The sequence below is a fragment of the Ascaphus truei genome, unplaced genomic scaffold (genome assembly GCF_040206685.1).
Source record: "Ascaphus truei isolate aAscTru1 unplaced genomic scaffold, aAscTru1.hap1 HAP1_SCAFFOLD_519, whole genome shotgun sequence".
Taxonomy (NCBI): domain Eukaryota; kingdom Metazoa; phylum Chordata; class Amphibia; order Anura; family Ascaphidae; genus Ascaphus; species Ascaphus truei.
Genome location: NW_027456850.1, coordinates 258253 through 279939, shown reverse-complemented (window position 1 = coordinate 279939; position 21687 = coordinate 258253). Strand labels below are relative to the sequence as shown.

At 59.2% G+C, this 21687-nt stretch overlaps 1 protein-coding gene across 1 annotated transcript in view; it reads left to right on the top strand.

Annotated features, from left to right (window-relative positions):
* Positions 1–2336: 2336 nt before the first annotated feature.
* Positions 2337–21687, top strand: part of KCP (kielin cysteine rich BMP regulator) — a 275686-nt gene continuing 256335 nt past the window's right edge. The window contains exons 1-3 of the mRNA XM_075584275.1: positions 2337–2445; positions 4550–4723; positions 7294–7376. Of these exons, the coding sequence (XP_075440390.1) occupies positions 2337–2445; positions 4550–4723; positions 7294–7376 (366 nt within the window). The remainder of the gene's footprint in view (positions 2446–4549; positions 4724–7293; positions 7377–21687) is intronic.

The following is a 21687-nucleotide window of genomic DNA, read 5'->3' as shown; positions in this document are numbered from 1 at the left end:
TGTTCCCGCGCTCCCCCTGTGCTGTTCCTGCGCTCCCCCTAAGCACTCGGCGCTGTTCCCGCGCTCCCCCTGTGCTGTTCCTGCGCTCCCCCTGAGCACTCGGCGCTGTTCCCGCGCTCCCCCTGCGCACTCGGAGCTGTTCCCGCGCTCCCCCTGCGCACTCGGCGCTGTTCCCGCGCTCCCCCTGCGCACTCGGCGCTGTTCCCGCGCTCCCCCTGCGCACTAAGGCGCTGTTCCCGCGCTCCCCCTGCGCACTCGGCGCTGTTCCCGCGCTCCCCCTGTGCTGTTCCTGCGCTCCCCCTGAGCACTCGGCGCTGTTCCCGCGCTCCCCCTGTGCTGTTCCCGCACCCCCCTGCGCACTCGGCGCTGTTCCCGCGCTCCCCCTGTGCTGTTCCTGCGCTCCCCCTGAGCACTCGGCGCTGTTCCCGCGCTCCCCCTGTGCTGTTCCCGCGCTCCCCCTGCGCACTCGGCGCTGTTCCCGCGCTCCCCCTGTGCTGTTCCTGCTCTCCCCCTGCGCACTCGGCGCTGTTCCCGCGCTCCCCCTGTGCTGTTCCCGCGCTCCCCCTGCGCACATGGCGCTGTTCCCGCGCTCCCCCTGCGCACTAGGCGCTGTTCCCCGCGCCCCCCTGCGCACTCGGCGCTGTTCCCGCGCTCCCCCTGCGCACTCGGCGCTGTTCCCGCGCTCCCCCTGCGCACTCGGCGCTGTTCCCGCGCTCCCCCTGCGCTCTCGGCGCTGTTCCCGCGCTCCCCCTGCGCTCCCCCTGCGCACTCGGCGCTGTTCCCGCGCTCGGCGCTGTTCCCGCTCCCCCTGCGCACTCGGCGCTGTTCCCGCGCTCCCCCTGCGCACTCGGCGCTGTTCCCGCGCTCCCCCTGCGCAGTCGGCGCTGTTCCCGCGCTCCCCCTGCGCACTCGGCGCTGTTCCCGCGCTCCCCCTGCGCTCCCCCCTGCGCACTCGGCGCTGTTCCCGCGCTCGGCGCTGTTCCCGCTCCCCCTGCGCACTCGGCGCTGTTCCCGCGCTCTCCCTGTGCTGTTCCCGCGCTCCCCCTGCGCTGTTCCCGCGCTCCCCCTGCGCACTCGGCGCTGTTCCCGCGCTCCCCCTGTGCTGTTCCCGCGCTCCCCCTGCGCACTCGGCGCTGTTCCTGCGCTCCCCCTGCACACTCGGCACTGTTCCCGCGCTCCCCCTGTGCTGTTCCTGCGCTCCCCCTGCGCACTCGGCGCTGTTTCCGCGCTACCCCTGCGCACTCGGCGCTGTTCCCGCGCTCCCCCTGTGCTGTTCCCGCGCTCCCCCCCGCACTCGGCGCTGTTCCCGCGCTCCCCCTGCGCACTCGGCGCTGTTCCCGCGCTCCCCCTTCACACTCGGCGCTGTTCCCGCGCTCCCCCTGCGCACTCGGCGCTGTTCCCGCGCTCCCCCTGCGCTCCCCCTGCGCACTCGGCGCTGTTCCCGCGCTCGGCGCTGTTCCCGCTCCCCCTGCGCACTCGGCGCTGTTCCCGCTCCCCCTGCGCACTCGGCGCTGTTCCCGCGCTCTCCCTGTGCTGTTCCCGCGCTCCCCCTGCGCTGTTCCCGCGCTCCCCCCTGCGCACTCGGCGCTGTACCTGCGCTCCCCCTGCACACTCGGCACTGTTCCCGCGCTCCTCCTGTGCTGTTCCTGCGCTCCCCCTGCGCACTCGGCGCTGTTTCCGCGCTACCCCTGCGCACTCGGCGCTGTTCCCGCGCTCCCCCTGTGCTGTTCCCGCGCTCCCCCCCGCACTCGGCGCTGTTCCCGCGCTCCCCCTGCGCACTCGGCGCTGTTCCCGCGCTCCCCCTTCACACTCGGCGCTGTTCCCGCGCTCCCCCTGCACACTCGGCGCTGTTCCCGCGCTTCCCCTGCACACTCGGCGCTGTTCCCGCGCTCCCCCTGCGCACTCGGCGCTGTTCCCGCCCTCCCCCTGCGCACTCGGCGCTGTTCCCGCGCTCCCCCTGCGCAGTCGGCGCTGTTCCCGCGCTCCCCCTGCGCAGTCGGCGCTGTTCCCCGCGCTCCCCCTGCGCAGTCGGCGCTGTTCCCGCGCTCCCCCTGCGCACTCGGCGCTGTTCCCGCGCTCCCCCTAAGCACTCGGCGCTGTTCCCCGCACTCGCCGCTGTTCCCGCGCTCCCCACAGCCTCTCTCCCGCTCCCAGGTGAGTGCTGCCCGATATGCGCCACGTTGCAGCTACAACCAGCTGCTATACAGCAACGGGCAGGACTTCACCGACCCGGACAACCCCTGCCAGGACTGCGCTGCCAGGTACGTCCCACCACGCGGGGGCACACCTCTCACTGCAGGGGGAGGTACACGTGGCTCGGGGATAGTGACACAGCCATGGTATGTTTGCAGGATGGCACAGTTCAGTGCGACGCGATCGTCTGCCCGCCAGTGGCGTGTTCCAGACCAGAAAGGGTCCCCGGGCAGTGCTGTGCCAAGTGCCCAGGTGAGGGGGCGGGGGGGGGCAATGCTGTGCCAAGTGCCCAGGTGAGGGGGTGGGGGGGGCAATGCTGTGCCAAGTGCCCAGGTGAGGGGGGGTGGGGGGGGGGCAATGCTGTGCCAAGTGCCCAGGTGGGGGGGCAGGGGGGCAATGCTGTGCCAAGTCCCAGGTGGGCGGGGGGGGCAATGCTGTGCCAAGTGCCCAGGTGAGGGGCGGGGGGACAATGCTGTGCCAAGTGCCCAGGTGGGCGGGGGGGGCAATGCTGTGCCAAGTGCCCAGGTGAGTGGGCGGGGGGGGGCAATGCTGTGCCAAGTGCCCAGGTGGGCGGGGGGGGGGCAATGCTGTGCCAAGTGCCCAGGTGGGCGGGGGGGGGGGGGCAATGCTGTGCCAAGTGCCCAGGTGAGGGGGCGGGGGGGCAATGCTGTGCCAAGTGCCCAGGTGAGGGGGGCGGGGGGGCAATGCTGTGCCAAGTGTCTAGGTGGGGGGGTGCAATGCTGTGCCAAGTGCCCAGGTGAGGGGGGGGGGCAATGCTGTGCCAAGTGTCTAGGTGGGGGGGCGGGGGGGCAATGCTGTGCCAAGTAGGTTGAGATCAGGGCATGGCCTTGGAAGTGGGAGAACCCGGATCCGATCCCAGTGTTAGGTCCGTGGTGGTACTGACGTCTGACCTCTCAGCAATGGCGGGGGAATATGTGGGTCAGCCGGATATAGTTACACACCCGCTGCGTCGCGCTGACAGGCTGCATCGCGCTGACGGCTAGGCGACACGTGGCGTGTTGGTGCTGTCTGTACGTGGCACACGGCTAGGCGACACGTGGCGTGTTGGTGCGGTCTGTACGTGGCACACGGCTAGGTGACACGTGGCGTGTTGGTGCGGTCTGTATGTGGCACACGGCTAGGCGACACATGGCGTGTTGGTGCTGTCTGTACGTGGCACACGGCAAGGCGACACGTGGCGTGTTGGTGCTGTCTGTACGTGGCACACGGCTAGGCGACACGTGGTGTGTTGGTGCTGTCTGTACGTGGCACACGGCGAGGTGACACGTGGCGTGTTTGTGCTGCCTGTACGTGGCACACGGCGAGGCGACACGTGGCGTGTTTGTGCTGTCTGTACGTGGCACACGGCGATGCGACACGTGGCATGTTGGTGCTGTCTGTACGTGGCACACGGCTAAGCGACACATGGCGTGTTGGTGCTGTCTGTTCGTGGCACACGGCGAGGCGACACGTGGCGTGTTGGTGCTGTCTGTACGTGGCACACGGCTAGGCGACACGTGGCGTTTGGTGCGGTCTGTACGTGGCACACGGCGAGGCGACACGTGGCGTGTTGGTGCGGTCTGTACGTGGCACACGGCAAGGCGACACGTGGCGTGTTGGTGCGGTCTGTACGCGGCACACGGCGAGGCGATACTTGGCGTGTTGGTGCTGTCTGTACGTGGCACACGGCTAGGCGACACGTGGCGTGTTGGTGCGGTCTGTACGTGGCACACGGCGAGGCGACACTTGGCGTGTTGGTGCTGTCTGTACGTGGCACACGGCGAGGCGATACATGGCGTGTTGGTGCTGTCTGTACGTGGCACACGGCTAGGCGACACATGGCGTGTTGGTGCTGTCTGTTCGTGGCACACGGCGAGGCGACACGTGGCGTGTTGGTGCTGTCTGTACGTGGCACACGGCTAGGCGACACGTGGCGTTTGGTGCGGTCTGTACGTGGCACACGGCGAGGCGACACGTGGCGTGTTGGTGCGGTCTGTACGTGGCACACGGCGAGGCGATACTTGGCGTGTTGGTGCTGTCTGTACGTGGCACACGGCTAGGCGACACGTGGCGTGTTGGTGCGGTCTGTACGTGGCACACGGCGAGGCGATACATGGCGTGTTGGTGCTGTCTGTACGTGGCACACGGCGAGGCGACACGTGGCGTGTTGGTGCGGTCTGTACGTGGCACACGGCGAGGCGACACGTGGCGTGTTGGTGCTGTCTGTACGTGGCACACGGCGAGGCGATACATGGCGTGTTGGTGCTGTCTGTACGTGGCACACGGCGAGGCGACACGTGGCGTGTGTACCCAGCCCTTGTAATCCTGCTTCTCTCCTCCGGGGGGCGCTGCCCAGACTGCAGGTACCAGGACCAGGTTTTCCTGGATGGGGAGAAGTTCTCAAACCCGCTGAACCAGTGCCAGGAGTGCGGGTGCCAGGACGGGCGGGTGAACTGTGCCGACCGGGGGTGCCCAGGGGCCACATGCTCATACCCGCTGCCAGGAACCTGCTGCCGGAACAACTGCAACGGTGAGAGAGGGGAGCGGGCATTGCAAGGGAGAGAGGGGGCGGGCATTGCAAGGGAGAGAGGGGAGCGGGCATTGCAAGGGCGAGGGGGGAGCGGGCATTGCAAGGGCGAGGGGGGAGCGGGCATTGCAAGGGCGAGGGGGGAGCGGGCATTGCAAGGGAGAGAGGGGGGCGGGCATTGCAAGGGCGAGGGGGGAGCGGGCATTGCAAGGGTGAGGGGGGAGTGGGCATTGCAAGGGAGAGAGGGGGGCGGGCATTGCAAGGGCGAGGGGGGAGCGGGCATTGCAAGGGCGAGGGGGGAGCGGGCATTGCAAGGGAGAGAGGGGAGCGGGCATTGCAAGGGAGAGAGGGGAGCGGGCATTGCAAGGGAGAGAGGGGAGCGGGCATTGCAAGGGAGAGAGGGGAGGGGGCATTGCAAGGGAGAGAGGGGAGCGGGCATTGCAAGGGAGAGAGGGGAGCGGGCATTGCAAGGGAGAGGTAGGAGACAGCATGCAGGGGGAAGAGGGGTGACAGGCTGCAGGAGAGAGGTGACAGGCTGCAGGAGAGGGGTGACAGGCTGCAGTAGAGAGGTGACAGGCTGCAGGAAAGAGGGGTGACAAGCTGCAGGAGAGAGGGGTGACAGGCTGCAGGAGAGAGGGGTGACAGGCTGTTGGAGAGAGGGGTGACTGGCTGTTGGAGAGAGGTGACAGGCTGCAGGAGAGGGGTGACAGGCTGCAGGAGAGGGGTGACAGGCTGCAGGAGAGAGGTGACAGGCTGCAGGAAAGAGGGGTGACAAGCTGCAGGAGAGAGGGGTGACAGGCTGTTGGAGAGAGGGGTAAAAGGGTGTAGGAGAGAGGGGTGACAGGGTGTTGGAGAGAGGGGTGACAGGGTGTAGGAGAGAGGGGTGACAGGGTGTAGGAGAGAGGAGTGACAGGGTGCAGGGGAGGGGGGTGACGGGGCAAAGGGTGACAGGCTGCAGTGCAGGGGAGAGAGAGGTGACAACGTGCAGGGGAGAGAGAGGTGACAACGTGCAGGGGAGAGAGGGGTGATGGTGCAGGAGAGAGAGGTGACAGGGTGCAGGAGAGAGGTGACAGGGTGCAGGAGAGAGGTGACAGGGTGCAGGAGAGAGGTGACAGGGTGCAGGAGAGAGGTGACAGGGTGCAGGAGAGAGGTGACAGGGTGCAGGAGAGAGGTGACAGGGTGCAGGAGAGAGGTGACAGGGTGCAGGAGAGAGGTGACAGGGCGCAGGAGAGAGAGGTGACAGGGCGCAGGAGAGAGGTGACAGGGCGCAGGAGAGAGGTGACGGTGCAGGAGAGAGGTGACGGTGCAGGAGAGAGGTGACAGGGTGCAGGAGAGAGGTGACAGGGTGCAGGAGAGAGGTGACAGGGTGCAGGAGAGAGGTGACAGGGTGCAGGAGAGAGAGGTGACAGGGTGCAGGAGAGAGAGGTGACAGGGTGCAGGAGAGAGAGGTGACAGGGTGCAGGAGAGAGAGGTGACAGGGTGCAGGAGAAAGGGAACAGGGTGCAGGAGAGAGGGAACAGGGTGCAGGAGAGAGGGAACAGGGTGCAGGAGAGAGGGAACAGGGTGCAGGAGAGAGGGAACAGGGTGCAGGAGAGAGGGAACAGGGTGCAGGAGAGAGGGAACAGGGTGCAGGAGAGAGGGAACAGGGTGCAGGAGAGAGGGAACAGGGTGCAGGAGAGAGGTGACAGGGTGCAGGAGAGAGGTGACAGGGTGCAGGAGAGAGGTGACAGGGTGCAGGAGAGAGGTGACAGGGTGCAGGAGAGAGGTGACAGGGTGCAGGAGAGAGGTGACAGTCAGGGTGTAGGAGAGTGGTGACAGTCAGGGTGTAGGAGAGTGGTGACAGTCAGGGTGTAGGAGAGTGGTGACAGTCAGGGTGTAGGAGAGTGGTGACAGTCAGGGTGTAGGAGAGTGGTGACAGTCAGGGTGTAGGAGAGTGGTGACAGTCAGGGTGTAGGAGAGTGGTGACAGTCAGGGTGTAGGAGAGTGGTGACAGTCAGGGTGTAGGAGAGTGGTGACAGTCAGGGTGTAGGAGAGTGGTGACAGGGTGCAGGGGAGAGGGGTGACCGCGTGCAGGAGAGGGGTGACAGGGTGCAGGAGAGGGGTGACAGGGTGCAGGAGAGGGGTGACAGGGTGCAGGAGAGGGGTGACAGGGTGCTGGGGGGTATATACTGTAATAAGTTGGAAGGAATGTAACAGGAACATGTATGTATTCTATATGTGTGACTAATCGTACTCTGCATGTACTGTACTATATAGTAGGACGTGTATTACTGTGTGTCACTAATACTGTGTGTGTGTCACTAATGCTGTGTGTGAGTGTGTGTGTCACTAATGCTGTGTGTGAGTGTGTGTGTCACTAATGCTGTGTGTGTGTGTGTGTCACTAATGCTGTGTGTGAGTCACTAATGCTGTGTGTGTGTCACTAATGCTGTGTGTGAGTGTGTGTGTCACTAATGCTGTGTGTGTGTGTGTCACTAATGCTGTGTGTGTGTCACTAATGCTGTGTGTGTGTCACTAATGCTGCGTGTGTGTCACTAATGGTGTGTGTCACTAACACTGTGTGTCTCTTGCAGGCTGTAACTTCGCTGGGAAGGAATACCCCAACGGGGCAGATTTCCCTCACAACACAGACAAGTGCAGACAATGCCACTGCATCGTGAGTACCAAGTATCACTCAGGGTGTGTGTCACTGTACATTGTGTAATGGCTACACACATTGAGTGTGGAACACAAGTCTTGGGAGAAACACAAAGCAGCACCCCACCCGCAAATATCTATGTGTCAGGGTGCCCCCCTGTGGCGGGGAAGGGGTTAACTGGGCTTGTCATAAAGTTCAGGCCCACTTGGTTAACCCTGACCCGGGTGTTAGGTTCTTAGAGTGTCAGCTCTGGGACCCAGATGTCAAAACTGTATTACTGCAACTGTATACTGATTTTGCGACATTAAAGAATGATGTGATTTTATTTCCTCTCCGGGGATGCTGGGATCGGGAGATTTCTAGGCTGTAAGTTTCAGGGTGGGTTTGGTGGAGAAAGTCTTTGCAGAATGCATCTATGTAGCGGGGTTCCGGGTTATGGGATACCCCCAAAAGTTGTATATGGAGTGTAACAGGGGAGTTATCCCTGTTCAGGTAATGTGCCTCTAATCCAGCAGTGTGGTGGTTAACTGCTGGTAGTCAATTAACAAACACCAACTGCCTGATTAGATGGCTTAGAAAAGCCTGTCTTTTGAGACAGGAAGTGAGACTCCTTAGCTCACACCTGAGCTGAACTTGGAGACAAACAGTCTTGAGCCCTGCCAGAAGAAACGGCAGAGCTGCTTTCAAGACACAGGGGAAACTTCTAAACCTGAATGCTGACAAACCCTGAGGAAAAAGTAGCAACCAGGGACAGAGAAGATTTTCAAAATTTGAACCACCTAAACAAGCACTAGCAAAACCTTCAGCCACCCAGCATGCAACAAAAGAAGGTACACGTGCTGAATCAAAACCAGAAGAATCCTTAGCTGATGAAGCTGAAAAGATGGGACACTCTCTGGAAGTGGGTGTGGAATTGCAAATTAACCCCAAAGAGTGGGAACAGGGCAGAGAGACAGCTTCAAGAGCGGAAAACTCAAAGGGCTGTTTTTAAACGCTCTGCAACTGTTGCCATACAGTATGCCTACAATAAGACGAGCATCCGACGCGAGGGAAATCTCATGACCGCGCACGTAGCAAAAAGACTATACTAAAAAGTCCTCCTCGAGCGACTGAGGAGTGCTGATCTCAAGCACCTTCGGGAGGAGAGACGAATAAACTGGAGAAAGGGCTCCAATCCCAGCAGGACTGAGGGTTCTCTTCCTCCATCCACTCTCATTCAAGTCACAGAGATATCTAGAATGAGAGTGGAAGGATGGGCTTTGGCCGTGGCAAGCCAGAGCTTCCCACAAACAGGGGAGGTATGTAACAGGGGAGTTATCCCTGTTCAAGTAATGTGCCTCTAATCCAGCAGTGTGGTGGTTAACTGCTGGTAGTCAATTAACAAACACCACCTGCCTGATTAGATTGCTTAGGAAAGCCTGTCTTTTGAGACAGGGAGAGAGACTCCTTAGCTCACACCTGAGCTGAACTTGGAGACAAACAGCCTAGAGCCCTGCCAGAAGAAACAGCAGAGCTGCTTTCAAGACACAGGGGAAACTTCTAAACCTGAATGCTGACACACCCTGAGGAAAAGGGAGCTGAACCAAGGAACAGATAAGACTTTCATTTATGAGACTTCTTATATTTGCTTATTTCATGCTATATGTTTTGGGGCTGGGAGACATGCTTATCTAAGGGAGTTGTGAACTGCATAGTATTTCACTAGAAATACTCCCAAGTGAATAGAAGCTTTGTTTACCCCTTGTTTGGATGGTTTCCTGATGTTAAGGAAACAGGCGCAATAAAAGGCTTATTTAATTTCACTATAATCAGTCTCCCTTGCATACCTCTGTGAGCGTCCGCCTACACGGAGATTGAGTGATATCTTCTGATACAGCATTACTCCGCCAACCTTGTACCCTGAACACGCTCTTACAACTCACTGCCAGAGTCCCTGCTGCAGCATCTTCCAGACAAGGTGAAGGGGTTAAAATATATCTGCAGGTATACACAGAGTCCTTAGTATAGCATGGGACTCCCCAGTATAGCAGAGGTATCCCCATACTGTACATGCCCAGGTATCCTGAGCCTAGAGTAGGGGTTCAGGAAGATGCTCACGCTAAGGTTATGAAGCTGAGCAGATTTGCAGTGTTTAAAAGTATGTTTCTAATGTGTGCCAGGAATGAGGCTAGAGATTAGTAGAGGAATATTTACACTCACTCCATGCCTGACACCAGAATAGGAACTCTCAACATGTTGCATGCAGCAGACAGGACACCACATGTTTTATTAAACGGGAATAGTTTAATATGTATAGATATTGCTGACCTGTATATGAGCTGAGGGCTTTCTAAGTTATTTAGATTGTTTTAGTTGTTTTAGATTGGTCGCTAGGGGCTTGCTAAGGCTTTTTGATTGGGCTGCAGGTTTTCTGGGACCTGTACACCAGAGGTTTGAAAATCCCTGACACAGGACACAGGTCACAGGTCACAGGTCACAGGACACAGGTCAGATTCTTCTGTTCTAAGAGTTCCATCAGTTCCATCTAAGAGTTCCATCAGTTCCACCTTGTGTGATTCACCGGAGATTCAGTCCCACTGGAGAAGTGGCCTGGAATATTTTGCTGTGTGTTTGCAATTAGGAAAGATTAGTTTTGTTATCCCAGTTTTCCAAAGTAAGTGTGTCTATTTACTGTATTTTTGTGTAACATTGTTGTGTGCGTTCATTAGGTGAATAAACGCAATTTATTTTTATCTCTCTGCTTGCTCAATCAATGATCCCGGTAATTAAAAGTTGTAATAAGCTGGTCTTACCGTGACACCCCCCCACCGCAAATATCTGTGTCAGGGTGCTCCCCCCCCCGTAAATATCTGTGTGTCAGGGAGCCCCCCCACCCGCAAATATCTGTGTGTCAGGGTGCCCCCCCACCCGCAAATATCTGTGTGTCAGGGTGCCCCCCCCCCGCAAATATCTGTGTGTCAGGGTGCCCCCCCACCCGCAAATATCTGTGTGTCAGGGTGCCCCCCCCGCAAATATCTATGTGTCAGGGTGCCCCCCCACCCGCAAATATCTATGTGTCAGGGAGCCCCCCCCCGCAAATATCTATGTGTCAGGGTGCCCCCCCCACCCGTAAATACCTGTGTGTCAGGGTGCTCCCCCCCCTGCAAATATCTATGTGTCAGGGTGCCCCCCCCCACCCGCAAATACCTGTGTGTCAGGGTGCCCCCCCCCCCGCAAATATCTGTGTGTCAGGGTGCCCCCCCACCCCACAAATATCTGTGTGTCAGGGTGCCCCCCCCCCCGCAAATATCTGTGTGTCAGGGTGCCCCCCCACCCCACAAATATCTGTGTGTCAGGGTGCCCCCCCCGCAAATATCTGTGTGTCAGGGTGCCCCCCCCGCAAATATCTGTGTGTCAGGGTGCCCCCCCATCCGCAAATATCTGTGTGTCAGGGTGCCCCCCCCCCGCAAATATCTGTGTGTCAGGGTGCCCCCCCCCCCGCAAATATCTGTGTGTCAGGGAGCCCCCCCCCCCGCAAATATCTGTGTGTCAGGGTGCCCCCCCCCCCCGCAAATATCTGTGTGTCAGGGTGCCCCCCCACCCGCAAATATCTGTGTGTCAGGGTGCCCCCCCATCCGCAAATATCTGTGTGTCAGGGTGCCCCCCCCCCACAAATATCTGTGTGTCAGGGTGCCCCCCCCCGCAAATATCTGTGTGTCAGGGAGCCCCCCCCGCAAATATCTGTGTGTCAGGGTGCCCCCCCCCCGCAAATATCTGTGTGTCAGGGAGCCCCCCCCCGCAAATATCTGTGTGTCAGGGAGCCCCCCCCCCCCGCAAATATCTGTGTGTCAGGGTGCTCCCCCCGCAAATATCTGTGTGTCAGGGTGCTCCCCCCGCAAATATCTGTGTGTCGGGGTGCTCCCCCCGCAAATATCTGTGTGTCAGGGTGCCCCCCCCCCCCCGCAAATATCTGTGTGTCAGGGTGCTCCCCCCCCCCCCGCAAATATCTGTGTGTCAGGGTGCCCCCCCCCGCAAATATCTGTGTGTCAGGGTGCCCCCCGCAAATATCTGTGTCGGGGTGCCCCCCCCCGCAAATATCTGTGTGTCAGGGTGCTCCCCCCCCCACCCGCAAATATCTGTGTGTCAGGGTGCCCCCCCCCCCCGCAAATATCTGTGTGTCAGGGAGCCCCCCCACCCGCAAATATCTGTGTGTCAGGGTGCCCCCCCACCCGCAAATATCTGTGTGTCAGGGAGCCCCCCCCCCCACAAATATCTGTGTGTCAGGGTGCCCCCCTCCTCCCCCCGCAAATATCTGTGTGTCAGGGAGCCCCCCCACCCGCAAATATCTGTGTGTCAGGGTGCCCCCCCACCCGCAAATATCTGTGTGTCAGGGTGCCCCCCCCTGCAAATATCTGTGTGTCAGGGAGCCCCCCCACCCGCAAATATCTGTGTGTCAGGGAGCCCCCCCACCCGCAAATATCTGTGTGTCAGGGTGCCCCCCCACCCGCAAATATCTGTGTGTCAGGGAGCCCCCCCCCCCACAAATATCTGTGTGTCAGGGTGCCCCCCTCCTCCCCCCGCAAATATCTGTGTGTCAGGGAGCCCCCCCACCCGCAAATATCTGTGTGTCAGGGAGCCCCCCCACCCGCAAATATCTGTGTGTCAGGGTGCCCCCCCACCCGCAAATATCTGTGTGTCAGGGAGCCCCCCCCCCCACAAATATCTGTGTGTCAGGGAGCCCCCCCCCCCACAAATATCTGTGTGTCAGGGAGCCCCCCCCCCCACAAATATCTGTGTGTCAGGGAGCCCCCCCCCCCGCAAATATCTGTGTGTCAGGGTGCCCCCCCACCCGCAAATATCTGTGTGTCAGGGAGCCCCCCCCCCGCAAATATCTGTGTGTCAGGGTGCCCCCCCAACCCCGCAAATATCTGTGTGTCAGGGTGCCCCCCCCCCCGCAAATATCTATGTGTCAGGGTGCCCCCCCCGCAAATATCTGTGTGTCAGGGTGCCCCCCCCCCGCAAATATCTGTGTGTCAGGGTGCCCCCCCCCCCAAATATCTGTGTGTCAGGGAGCCCCCCCAGCCGCAAATAGCTGTGTGTCAGGGTGCCCCCCCCCGCAAATATCTGTGTGTCAGGGTGCCCCCCCCCGCAAATATCTGTGTGTCAGGGTGCCCCCCCCCCCAAATATCTGTGTGTCAGGGTCCCCCCACCCGCAAATATCTGTGTGTCAGGGAGCCCCCCCACCCGCAAATATCTGTGTGTCAGGGTGCCCCCCCAGCCGCAAATATCTGTGTGTCAGGGTGCCCCCCCCCCCCCGCAAATATCTGTGTGTCAGGGAGCCCCCCCCCCCCGCAAATATCTGTGTGTCAGGGTGCCCCCCCAGCCGCAAATAGCTGTGTGTCAGGGTGCCCCCCCAGCCGCAAATAGCTGTGTGTCAGGGTGCCCCCCCCCGCAAATATCTGTGTGTCAGGGTGCCCCCCCCCGCAAATATCTGTGTGTCAGGGTGCCCCCCCAACCCCGCAAATATCTGTGTGTCAGGGAGCCCCCCCCCCCGCAAATATCTGTGTGTCAGGGAGCCCCCCCCCCCGCAAATATCTGTGTGTCAGGGTGCCCCCCCCCCGCAAATATCTGTGTGTCAGGGAGCCCCCCCACCCGCAAATATCTGTGTGTCAGGGAGCCCCCCCAGCCGCAAATAGCTGTGTGTCAGGGTGCCCCCCCCCACCCACAAATATCTGTGTGTCAGGGTGCCCCCCCACCCGCAAATATCTGTGTGTCAGGGTGCCCCCCCACCCGCAAATATCTGTGTGTCAGGGTGCCCCCCCACCCGCAAATACCTGTGTGTCAGGGTGCCCCCCCCCCGCAAATATCTGTGTGTCAGGGTGCCCCCCCAACCCCGCAAATATCTGTGTGTCAGGGTGCCCCCCCAGCCGCAAATAGCTGTGTGTCAGGGTGCCCCCCCCCGCAAATATCTGTGTGTCAGGGTGCCCCCCCCCACCCACAAATATCTGTGTGTCAGGGTGCTCCCCCCCACCCGCAAATATCTGTGTCAGGGTGCCCCCCCCCCTGCAAATATCTGTGTGTCAGGGTGCCCCCCCCCACCCACAAATATCTGTGTGTCAGGGTGCCCCCCCCCCCGCAAATATCTGTGTCAGGGTGCCCCCCCAACCCCGCAAATATCTTTGTGTCAGGGAGCCCCCCCACCCGCAAATATCTGTGTGTCAGGGTGCCCCCCCACCCGCAAATATCTGTGTCAGGGTGCCCCCCCACCCGCAAATATCTGTGTCAGGGTGCCCCCCCACCCGCAAATACCTGTGTGTCAGGGTGCTCCCCCCCACCCGCAAATATCTGTGTGTCAGGGTGCCCCCCCCCCCGCAAATATCTGTGTGTCAGGGTGCTCCCCCCCCCACCCGCAAATATCTGTGTGTCAGGGAGCCCCCCCACCCGCAAATATCTGTGTGTCAGGGAGCCCCCCCACCCGCAAATATCTGTGTGTCAGGGAGCCCCCCCACCCGCAAATATCTGTGTGTCAGGGAGCCCCCCCACCCGCAAATATCTGTGTGTCAGGGTGCCCCCCCCCCCCACAAATATCTGTGTGTCAGGGTGCCCCCCCCCCCCGCAAATATCTGTGTGTCAGGGAGCCCCCCCACCCGCAAATATCTGTGTGTCAGGGTGCTCCCCCCCGCAAATATCTGTGTGTCAGGGAGCCCCCCCCCACACAAATATCTGTGTGTCAGGGTGCTCCCCCCCGCAAATATCTGTGTGTCAGGGAGCCCCCCCCCCGCAAATATCTGTGTGTCAGGGTGCCCCCCCCCGCAAATATCTGTGTGTCAGGGTGCCCCCCCAACCCCGCAAATATCTGTGTGTCAGGGTGCCCCCCCACCCGCAAATATCTGTGTGTCAGGGAGCCCCCCCCCCGCAAATATCTGTGTGTCAGGGTGCCCCCCCACCCGCAAATATCTGTGTGTCAGGGTCCCCCCCCCCGCAAATATCTGTGTGTCAGGGTGCCCCCCCACCAGCAAATATCTGTGTGTCAGGGAGCCCCCCCCCGCAAATATCTGTGTGTCAGGGAGCCCCCCCACCCGCAAATATCTGTGTGTCAGGGAGCCCCCCCCCCCGCAAATATCTGTGTGTCAGGGTGCCCCCCCCCGCAAATATCTGTGTGTCAGGGTGCCCCCCCCGCAAATATCTGTGTGTCAGGGTGCTCCCCCCCAGCCGCAAATATCTGTGTGTCAGGGAGCCCCCCCACCCGCAAATATCTGTGTGTCAGGGTGCCCCCCCACCCGCAAATATCTGTGTGTCAGGGTGCCCCCCCCCCGCAAATATCTGTGTGTCAGGGTGCCCCCCCCCGCAAATATCTGTGTGTCAGGGTGCTCCCCCCCAGCCGCAAATATCTGTGTGTCAGGGAGCCCCCCCACCCGCAAATATCTGTGTGTCAGGGTGCCCCCCCACCCGCAAATATCTGTGTGTCAGGGTGCCCCCCCCCCGCAAATATCTGTGTGTCAGGGTGCTCCCCCCCCCGCAAATATCTGTGTGTCAGGGTGCCCCCCCCCCCCCGCAAATATCTGTGTGTCAGGGTGCTCCCCCCCCCCGCAAATATCTGTGTGTCAGGGTGCCCCCCCCCCCCCGCAAATATCTGTGTGTCAGGGTGCCCCCCCACCCGCAAATATCTGTGTGTCAGGGTGCCCCCCCCCGCAAATATCTGTGTGTCAGGGTGCTCCCCCCCCCGCAAATATCTGTGTGTCAGGGTGCCCCCCCACCCGCAAATATCTGTGTGTCAGGGAGCCCCCCCCCCACAAATATCTGTGTGTCAGGGAGCCCCCCCCCCGCAAATATCTGTGTGTCAGGGTGCCCCCCCACCCGCAAATATCTGTGTGTCAGGGAGCCCCCCCCCCCCCGCAAATATCTGTGTGTCAGGGTGCCCCCCCCCCCCGCAAATATCTGTGTGTCAGGGTGCCCCCCCCCCCCGCAAATATCTGTGTGTCAGGGTGCCCCCCCCCTGCAAATATCTGTGTGTCAGGGTGCCCCCCCCCCACCCACAAATATCTGTGTGTCAGGGTGCCCCCCCCCCCGCAAATATCTGTGTGTCAGGGTGCCCCCCCCGCAAATATCTGTGTGTCAGGGTGCTCCCCCCCCCGCAAATATCTGTGTGTCAGGGTGCCCCCCCCCACCCACAAATATCTGTGTCAGGGTGCCCCCCCCCTGCAAATATCTGTGTGTCAGGGTGCCCCCCCCCCACCCACAAATATCTGTGTGTCAGGGTGCCCCCCCCCCCGCAAATATCTGTGTCAGGGTGCCCCCCCAACCCCGCAAATATCTGTGTGTCAGGGAGCCCCCCCACCCGCAAATATCTGTGTGTCAGGGTGCCCCCCCACCCGCAAATATCTGTGTGTCAGGGTGCCCCCCCACCCGCAAATATCTGTGTGTCAGGGTGCCCCCCCACCCGCAAATACCTGTGTGTCAGGGTGCTCCCCCCCACCCGCAAATATCTGTGTGTCAGGGTGCCCCCCCAACCCCGCAAATATCTGTGTGTCAGGGTGCCCCCCCCCCCCGCAAATATCTGTGTGTCAGGGAGCCCCCCCCCCCGCAAATATCTGTGTGTCAGGGTGCTCCCCCCCACCCGCAAATATCTGTGTGTCAGGGTGCCCCCCCACCCGCAAATATCTGTGTGTCAGGGTGCCCCCCCCCCGCAAATATCTGTGTGTCAGGGTGCCCCCCCCCCCGCAAATATCTGTGTCTGGGTGCCCCCCCCCCCGCAAATATCTGTGTCAGGGTGCCCCCCCCGCAAATATCTGTGTGTCAGGGTGCCCCCCCCCCCGCAAATATCTGTGTGTCAGGGAGCCCCCCCGCAAATATCTGTGTGTCAGGGTGCCCCCCCACCCGCAAATATCTGTGTGTCAGGGTGCCCCCCCCCCCCCCCCCCGCAAATATCTGTGTGTCAGGGTGCCCCCCCCCCCCCCCCGCAAATATCTGTGTGTCAGGGTGCCCCCCTGTGGCGAAAATGGGGGTAATCAGCGCATTAATAAAGGCAGTGGGCTCAGCTGGTTACCCCTATTTCGCGTTGGGGATGAAGGGGTTAATTCTATATGCATGGCTGTCCCCATTTTGCAGGCTAATCTCTACCTGCAGTGAAGTGCCTTTCTGTTACTGTTTTAAAATGTACAGGCAGGATGCTATTTTTTTGTCTGCCTGCCTTTGTGAAGCAGTAGGAACAAATGTTATGCATACAGGAGCCCCCTGTTGGGATGAAAGACCCCAGATTCGTAAAGTGTCACTTAATCAGGATGTTTATGAGTAGCAGGTCCTGTTACTCCTCCTGGATAGTTCACACCTCGGGACCCAAACTTCAGACATTGCGTCCCCAGAAATGAGTGGGCCCTTTTTACTTAGCAGTGCTACCAAGCTGCTCACTGAGCATGCTCAGAGTTACCTGAGCTGGCTGTAGGATTTGCCCATGTGACATGGCAGGTTCTGATAGGATCAAGATAATTCGTTGCCAATGGGATGAGGCTAATGTAAACCCCACAGGCCCTTATCCTTAAAAAGGCCTGTACCCCTCATTCCTGTGTTGTTGCTGTAACCTGATTTCTTCAAGTGGATAAGACCTAAGTACAGCGGCTACGATTCCAGAACGCAAGGGGTTAAAAACATCGCAACAAGGAAACTTGCCCTGCTTCAGGATTTCGTTAGCCCTGGGTATCCAGCAAATCCCAGAGAACCAGAAAGGACTTTGCACATTCACAGAAGGATTGGACTGGGGCTATGTATTTGGCAATTTGCAAATGGACTACATTTTAAAGGACAATCTTCTGCTGCTTGGGCACCTTTCTGGACATTATCCTCTGTTTCTCTACCCGTGAGTGTAATTATTAAGTTTATTCTGCAGTTGTCGTGTGTTTGCCTATCAAGGGAATAAATCTCAGTTTATTTTGCTCAACCTGTTCTGCTCAATCAGGACCCACAAAATATAAATGTGTTATTAAGCGCGTCCCCGTGACAGGCGTTTAAAACTGGTGGCAGCTGGTGAGATACTGATTGAGCCTATATTGCAGTGTTCTGTAATATAGTGAGGACCTTGTAGATTGCAAGCTCCTCAGACAAGTGGCAACTTACACACACTTCCAAAGAAGCACGAGATAATTCACTGGTCTCTGGACCTATACCCCAGTGGCACCATGAGTCCACGCTCAGGAAGGTTTTGTACCTGGAACCGGGCGCAGATAGTGGAGAGATGTGTGGGGTACGGGTTCACGACAGACGGTCGTTCCAAGAGTCAGCTAGAGGAGGATTTAGAAGAATATGAGGACAGGATGGCCCCGCCAGCAGACAGTACTCAGCCTGGAGCGAAGGATGTCAGTGACCGCCTGGAAGAGGGTGGCGTTGTGCCAGGGGGTGCAGATGGATCAGTCGCTGCGGCGGCCGGACTTGCTACCTCTGGACTCATTGCACTCCTCACTGTCTGGGGAGAAGGGCTTAGCTATGAACAGCGACTCGAGCTCCTGTCGACAGCGCTTGGAAGGCCCCCTCACTCCCACCTTGTCAGCGGGGAACAGGACGTTCCCAGAGTAACTGCTGTGGAAGCCGCAGAGCCAGCAAATGAAGATGTAACCAGCAGAGCCTTGGTGAGCAACGCAGCAGTCCCCAGAGAGGCAGCCATTCCGGCTAGGGGGGACCAGTCTGCACCTCAGCGGACTCCCAAACATACAGTGGGCAGTGACACGTCCTATACTGGGGAGTTCAAGCTTGAGAGACGGTGCTATCATTGCCACAAGGTGGGCCACATCCGGCCACATTGCCCGGACCGTGAGCGGTCTGGGGGACCCCATCAGGGGCAACGTTCACAAGCTGCAGGGCCAGTAACCCAGATTGGGCTGGCCCACACAGAGGAACAGAGCACAGCCAGGGATCCACAACCAAGAGGGATGTCCCAGGCAGATGCTGCTTTTGTCACCTCAGAGCCAGCAGCAGTGAACAAAGGATGTCCAAGTGCATCAGTCGAGATGCAGCCTGCTGATGTCCTGAGCAGGCACCCACGGAGGGTTACCTTTGGTGACCGGCAAGCAGGGAGCTTGCCAGATTTGGGTGCTGCTGTTATTCTGGGGCAGCCAGAAGATTTGCTCCCGGGCACCGGGATGCAAAGAACCATGCCTGATGGAGGGCTGCGGTCCTTACAGGGTGCCCAGATCATTTTGGATGGGGGTGCCAATCATGGCATGAGGGAGGTGGGGGTTTTGTCCAGGGAAACTGCTGAGGTGCGCCTTAGCAATAACCCGGAGCCTGTGATCTGTGTGGTTGCTGGGGAATTGCCTGCTGTTGCGGCGATTCCTAAGAGCCTGTCATCAGGAATCACAGCAGAATCAACCTCTGTCCCCCTGCATTTGGGACCAACGGTTCCAGTGGCCTCTGCGGAGACCAGACAGGTAAGCCAGACTACTGAGTCGCGACCAGTGACTGACTTACTGTTCCCTTTACCTGTTCCTGTTACCCCTGACTTAGAGACTAAGGGTGGGGGGTTAGAATTAGGGACAGCAGATAGGGATGCGGTGAAAGCTGACCCCAGCTTAGAAGGTATGGGACTGCGGGCGTCCGAGTCCTGGGAAAGCGGGGGGTCAGACCACAGGCTGTGGCACCGCGGGCTCTGGGGTAGGGAGCCAGGTTCTACCGGGTTAGCCAGGGGCTGGACAGGTAGAAGACTGTTAGTGGGACCCCGGGAGGGTCGGCAGCAAGTGTTGCAGGTAGCCTTCCCCAGTCCACTAGTGGGGCATCAGGGGGTCACTCACATGAGAACCCAGCTGTTGCAGCCTTACCTCTGGCCGGAGGCAGCAGGGGCAGTGGCAGACTTTGGCCACCCCTGGGACGCCTGCCAGCCAGAGGGTAAAGCGGGTGATTATGTGCAGATGCTCCTGAACCTGTTACCAGGAATGGGGAACATGTTTCAGGAAGTAGCTCAGGCAGTGCCAGGCCTCTTAGGTAGGATATGGTTTCCTAGGGGGGTCCTAGTTGAGCTAGGGGCCCTGGGAGGTAGGCAGGCAGGGGCAGAAGCCGGGGCTAGGGTAGAGCAGCCTAGGGTCCTGTTCTCAGACAAGCTGGGCAGGGCACATAGTACAGATCAGCCTGTGCTCCCAGGTGATCTGCATCCTCTGCATAAGAATATCTATGGAGTATCAGCAGAGGTGGCAGACAGTGTAGAGAGGAAGGCAAAGGGGGAGTCAGTCTTCAGCCTTCAGAATGGCCTCTGTGAGTTTTTCAGGGTGCCATTCAGGATGAGGAATGCTCTGGCTACCTCCCACCGCCTGGTCAGGAGGGCACTAGAGAGAGTGCAGAGGTATGTGGGGACATACAGGGAGAGGATAGTTGGCTTCAGGCAGATCTGTGGTTTGTCTCCAGGACAGGTAGCAGCAGTGCTAGCCAGGGTTAGGGAGACAGGGAGGACCAAAGTCTATCACATCAATATGCTCAAGGAGGACATAGCTCTGCCAGATCTCCTAGGGGAGGCTAGGCAGGGAGGTACCATAGAGCAGGTTGAGATAGGGTCTCAGCTGAGTGTCAGGCAGAGAGCAGATGCCAGGGCTATGCTAGAGCAGTATAGGGCTCTGTTCACGGACAAGCCAGGGAGGACACACATCACTGAGCACCCAGTGCTTACAGGGGATCTGAGACCTCTGCATAAGCACGCTTATAGAGTGTCAGCAGAGGTGAAGGGCAGTATAGAGAGGGAGATGGAGGAGATGCTGGCCCTAGGGGTAATTGTACCATCCCAGAGCCCGTGGGCTTGTCCGGTAGTCCTAGTGCCTAAGAAGGATGGGACCACCCGGTTCTGTGTGGACTACCGGCAGCTCAATGCGGGCATGGTCTCAGATGCCTACCCCATGCCCCGCATGGATGAGTTGCTGGATGAACTCGCGGGGGCAAGGTATCTGACCACCAGGGATCACAGTAAAGGGTACTGGCTGATCCCTTTGACCCAGGAGGCTAGGGAGAAGTCGGCTTTCATCACCCCAAGTGGCCTCTATGAGTTCTTAGTGATGCCATTTGGGATGAGGAATGCACCGGCTACCTTCCAACGCCTGGTCAATCGTTTGCTAGAGGGCATGCAAGGGTTTGCAAGGGCTTATCTGGATGATATTGCTGTGTTCAGTAACTTCTGGGAATCACACTTACTTCATGTAGCTGCGGTGCTAGCCAGGAATAGGGAGGCAGGTCTCACCTTAAAACCCACCAAGTGCTTAGTAGGGATGGCTGAAGTCTTATACCTAGGGCATAGTGTGGGTGGAGGGCTCCTCAAGCCAGAACCAGTTAGGGTAGAGGCAGTAGTGCAGTGGCCCACTCCCAAAACCAAGAAGCAGGGCATGGCGTTTCTAGGCACTGCAGGCTACTATAGGAAGTCTGTTCCCCAGTATAGTGCCATTGCCAAACCCCTGACTGACTTGACCCAGAAGCGACAGTCTGTGCTGGTAGTCTGGTCTCCTGCCTGTGAAGATGCATTTCAGGCTTTGAAGACTGCCCTAGCCGGCGCTCCTATACTGGCCGCTCCAGATTATTCCAAAAAGTTTCTGGAGCAGACTGATGCCTCAGACTTTGGCATTGGTGCTGTGCTCAGCCAGGTGGGGGAGGAGGTCAGGGAACCTCCAATTATGTTTCTGGGCCGCAAGCGGCTGCCCAGAGAAGGAGCATATGCCACTATTGAGAAGGAGTGTCTGGCCATAGTATGGGCGCTAAAAAAGCTACAGCCCTCTCGGTATGGCAGACACTTCACTGTTATCACTGACCATAACCCCCTAAGTTGGTTGCAGAGGGTGTCGGGAGAGAATGCCAAGCTCTTGCGCTGGAGCCTGGCCTTGCAAGAATGTGACTTCACCATTCAGCACAAGAAAGGCAGTGAGCATGGGAACGCTGATGGCCTCTCCCGGCAGGACAATCCCCAAGACCTAATGACTTCAAAAACCCTCAGGTCAGCCCAACCACCAGAGGAGGTGGCCAGGGCAAACCTGGGGCTTTGAGTGGGGGAGATGTGGCGAAAATGGGGGTAATCAGCGCATTAATAAAGGCAGTGGGCTCAGCTGGTTACCCCTATTTCGCGTTGGGGATGAAGGGGTTAATTCTATATGCATGGCTGTCCCCATTTTGCAGGCTAATCTCTACCTGCAGTGAAGTGCCTTTCTGTTACTGTTTTAAAATGTACAGGCAGGATGCTATTTTTTTTGTCTGCCTGCCTTTGTGAAGCAGTAGGAACAAATGTTATGCATACAGGAGCCCCCTGTTGGGATGAAAGACCCCAGATTCGTAAAGTGTCACTTAATCAGGATGTTTCTGAGTAGCAGATCCTGTTACTCCTCCTGGATATTTCACACCT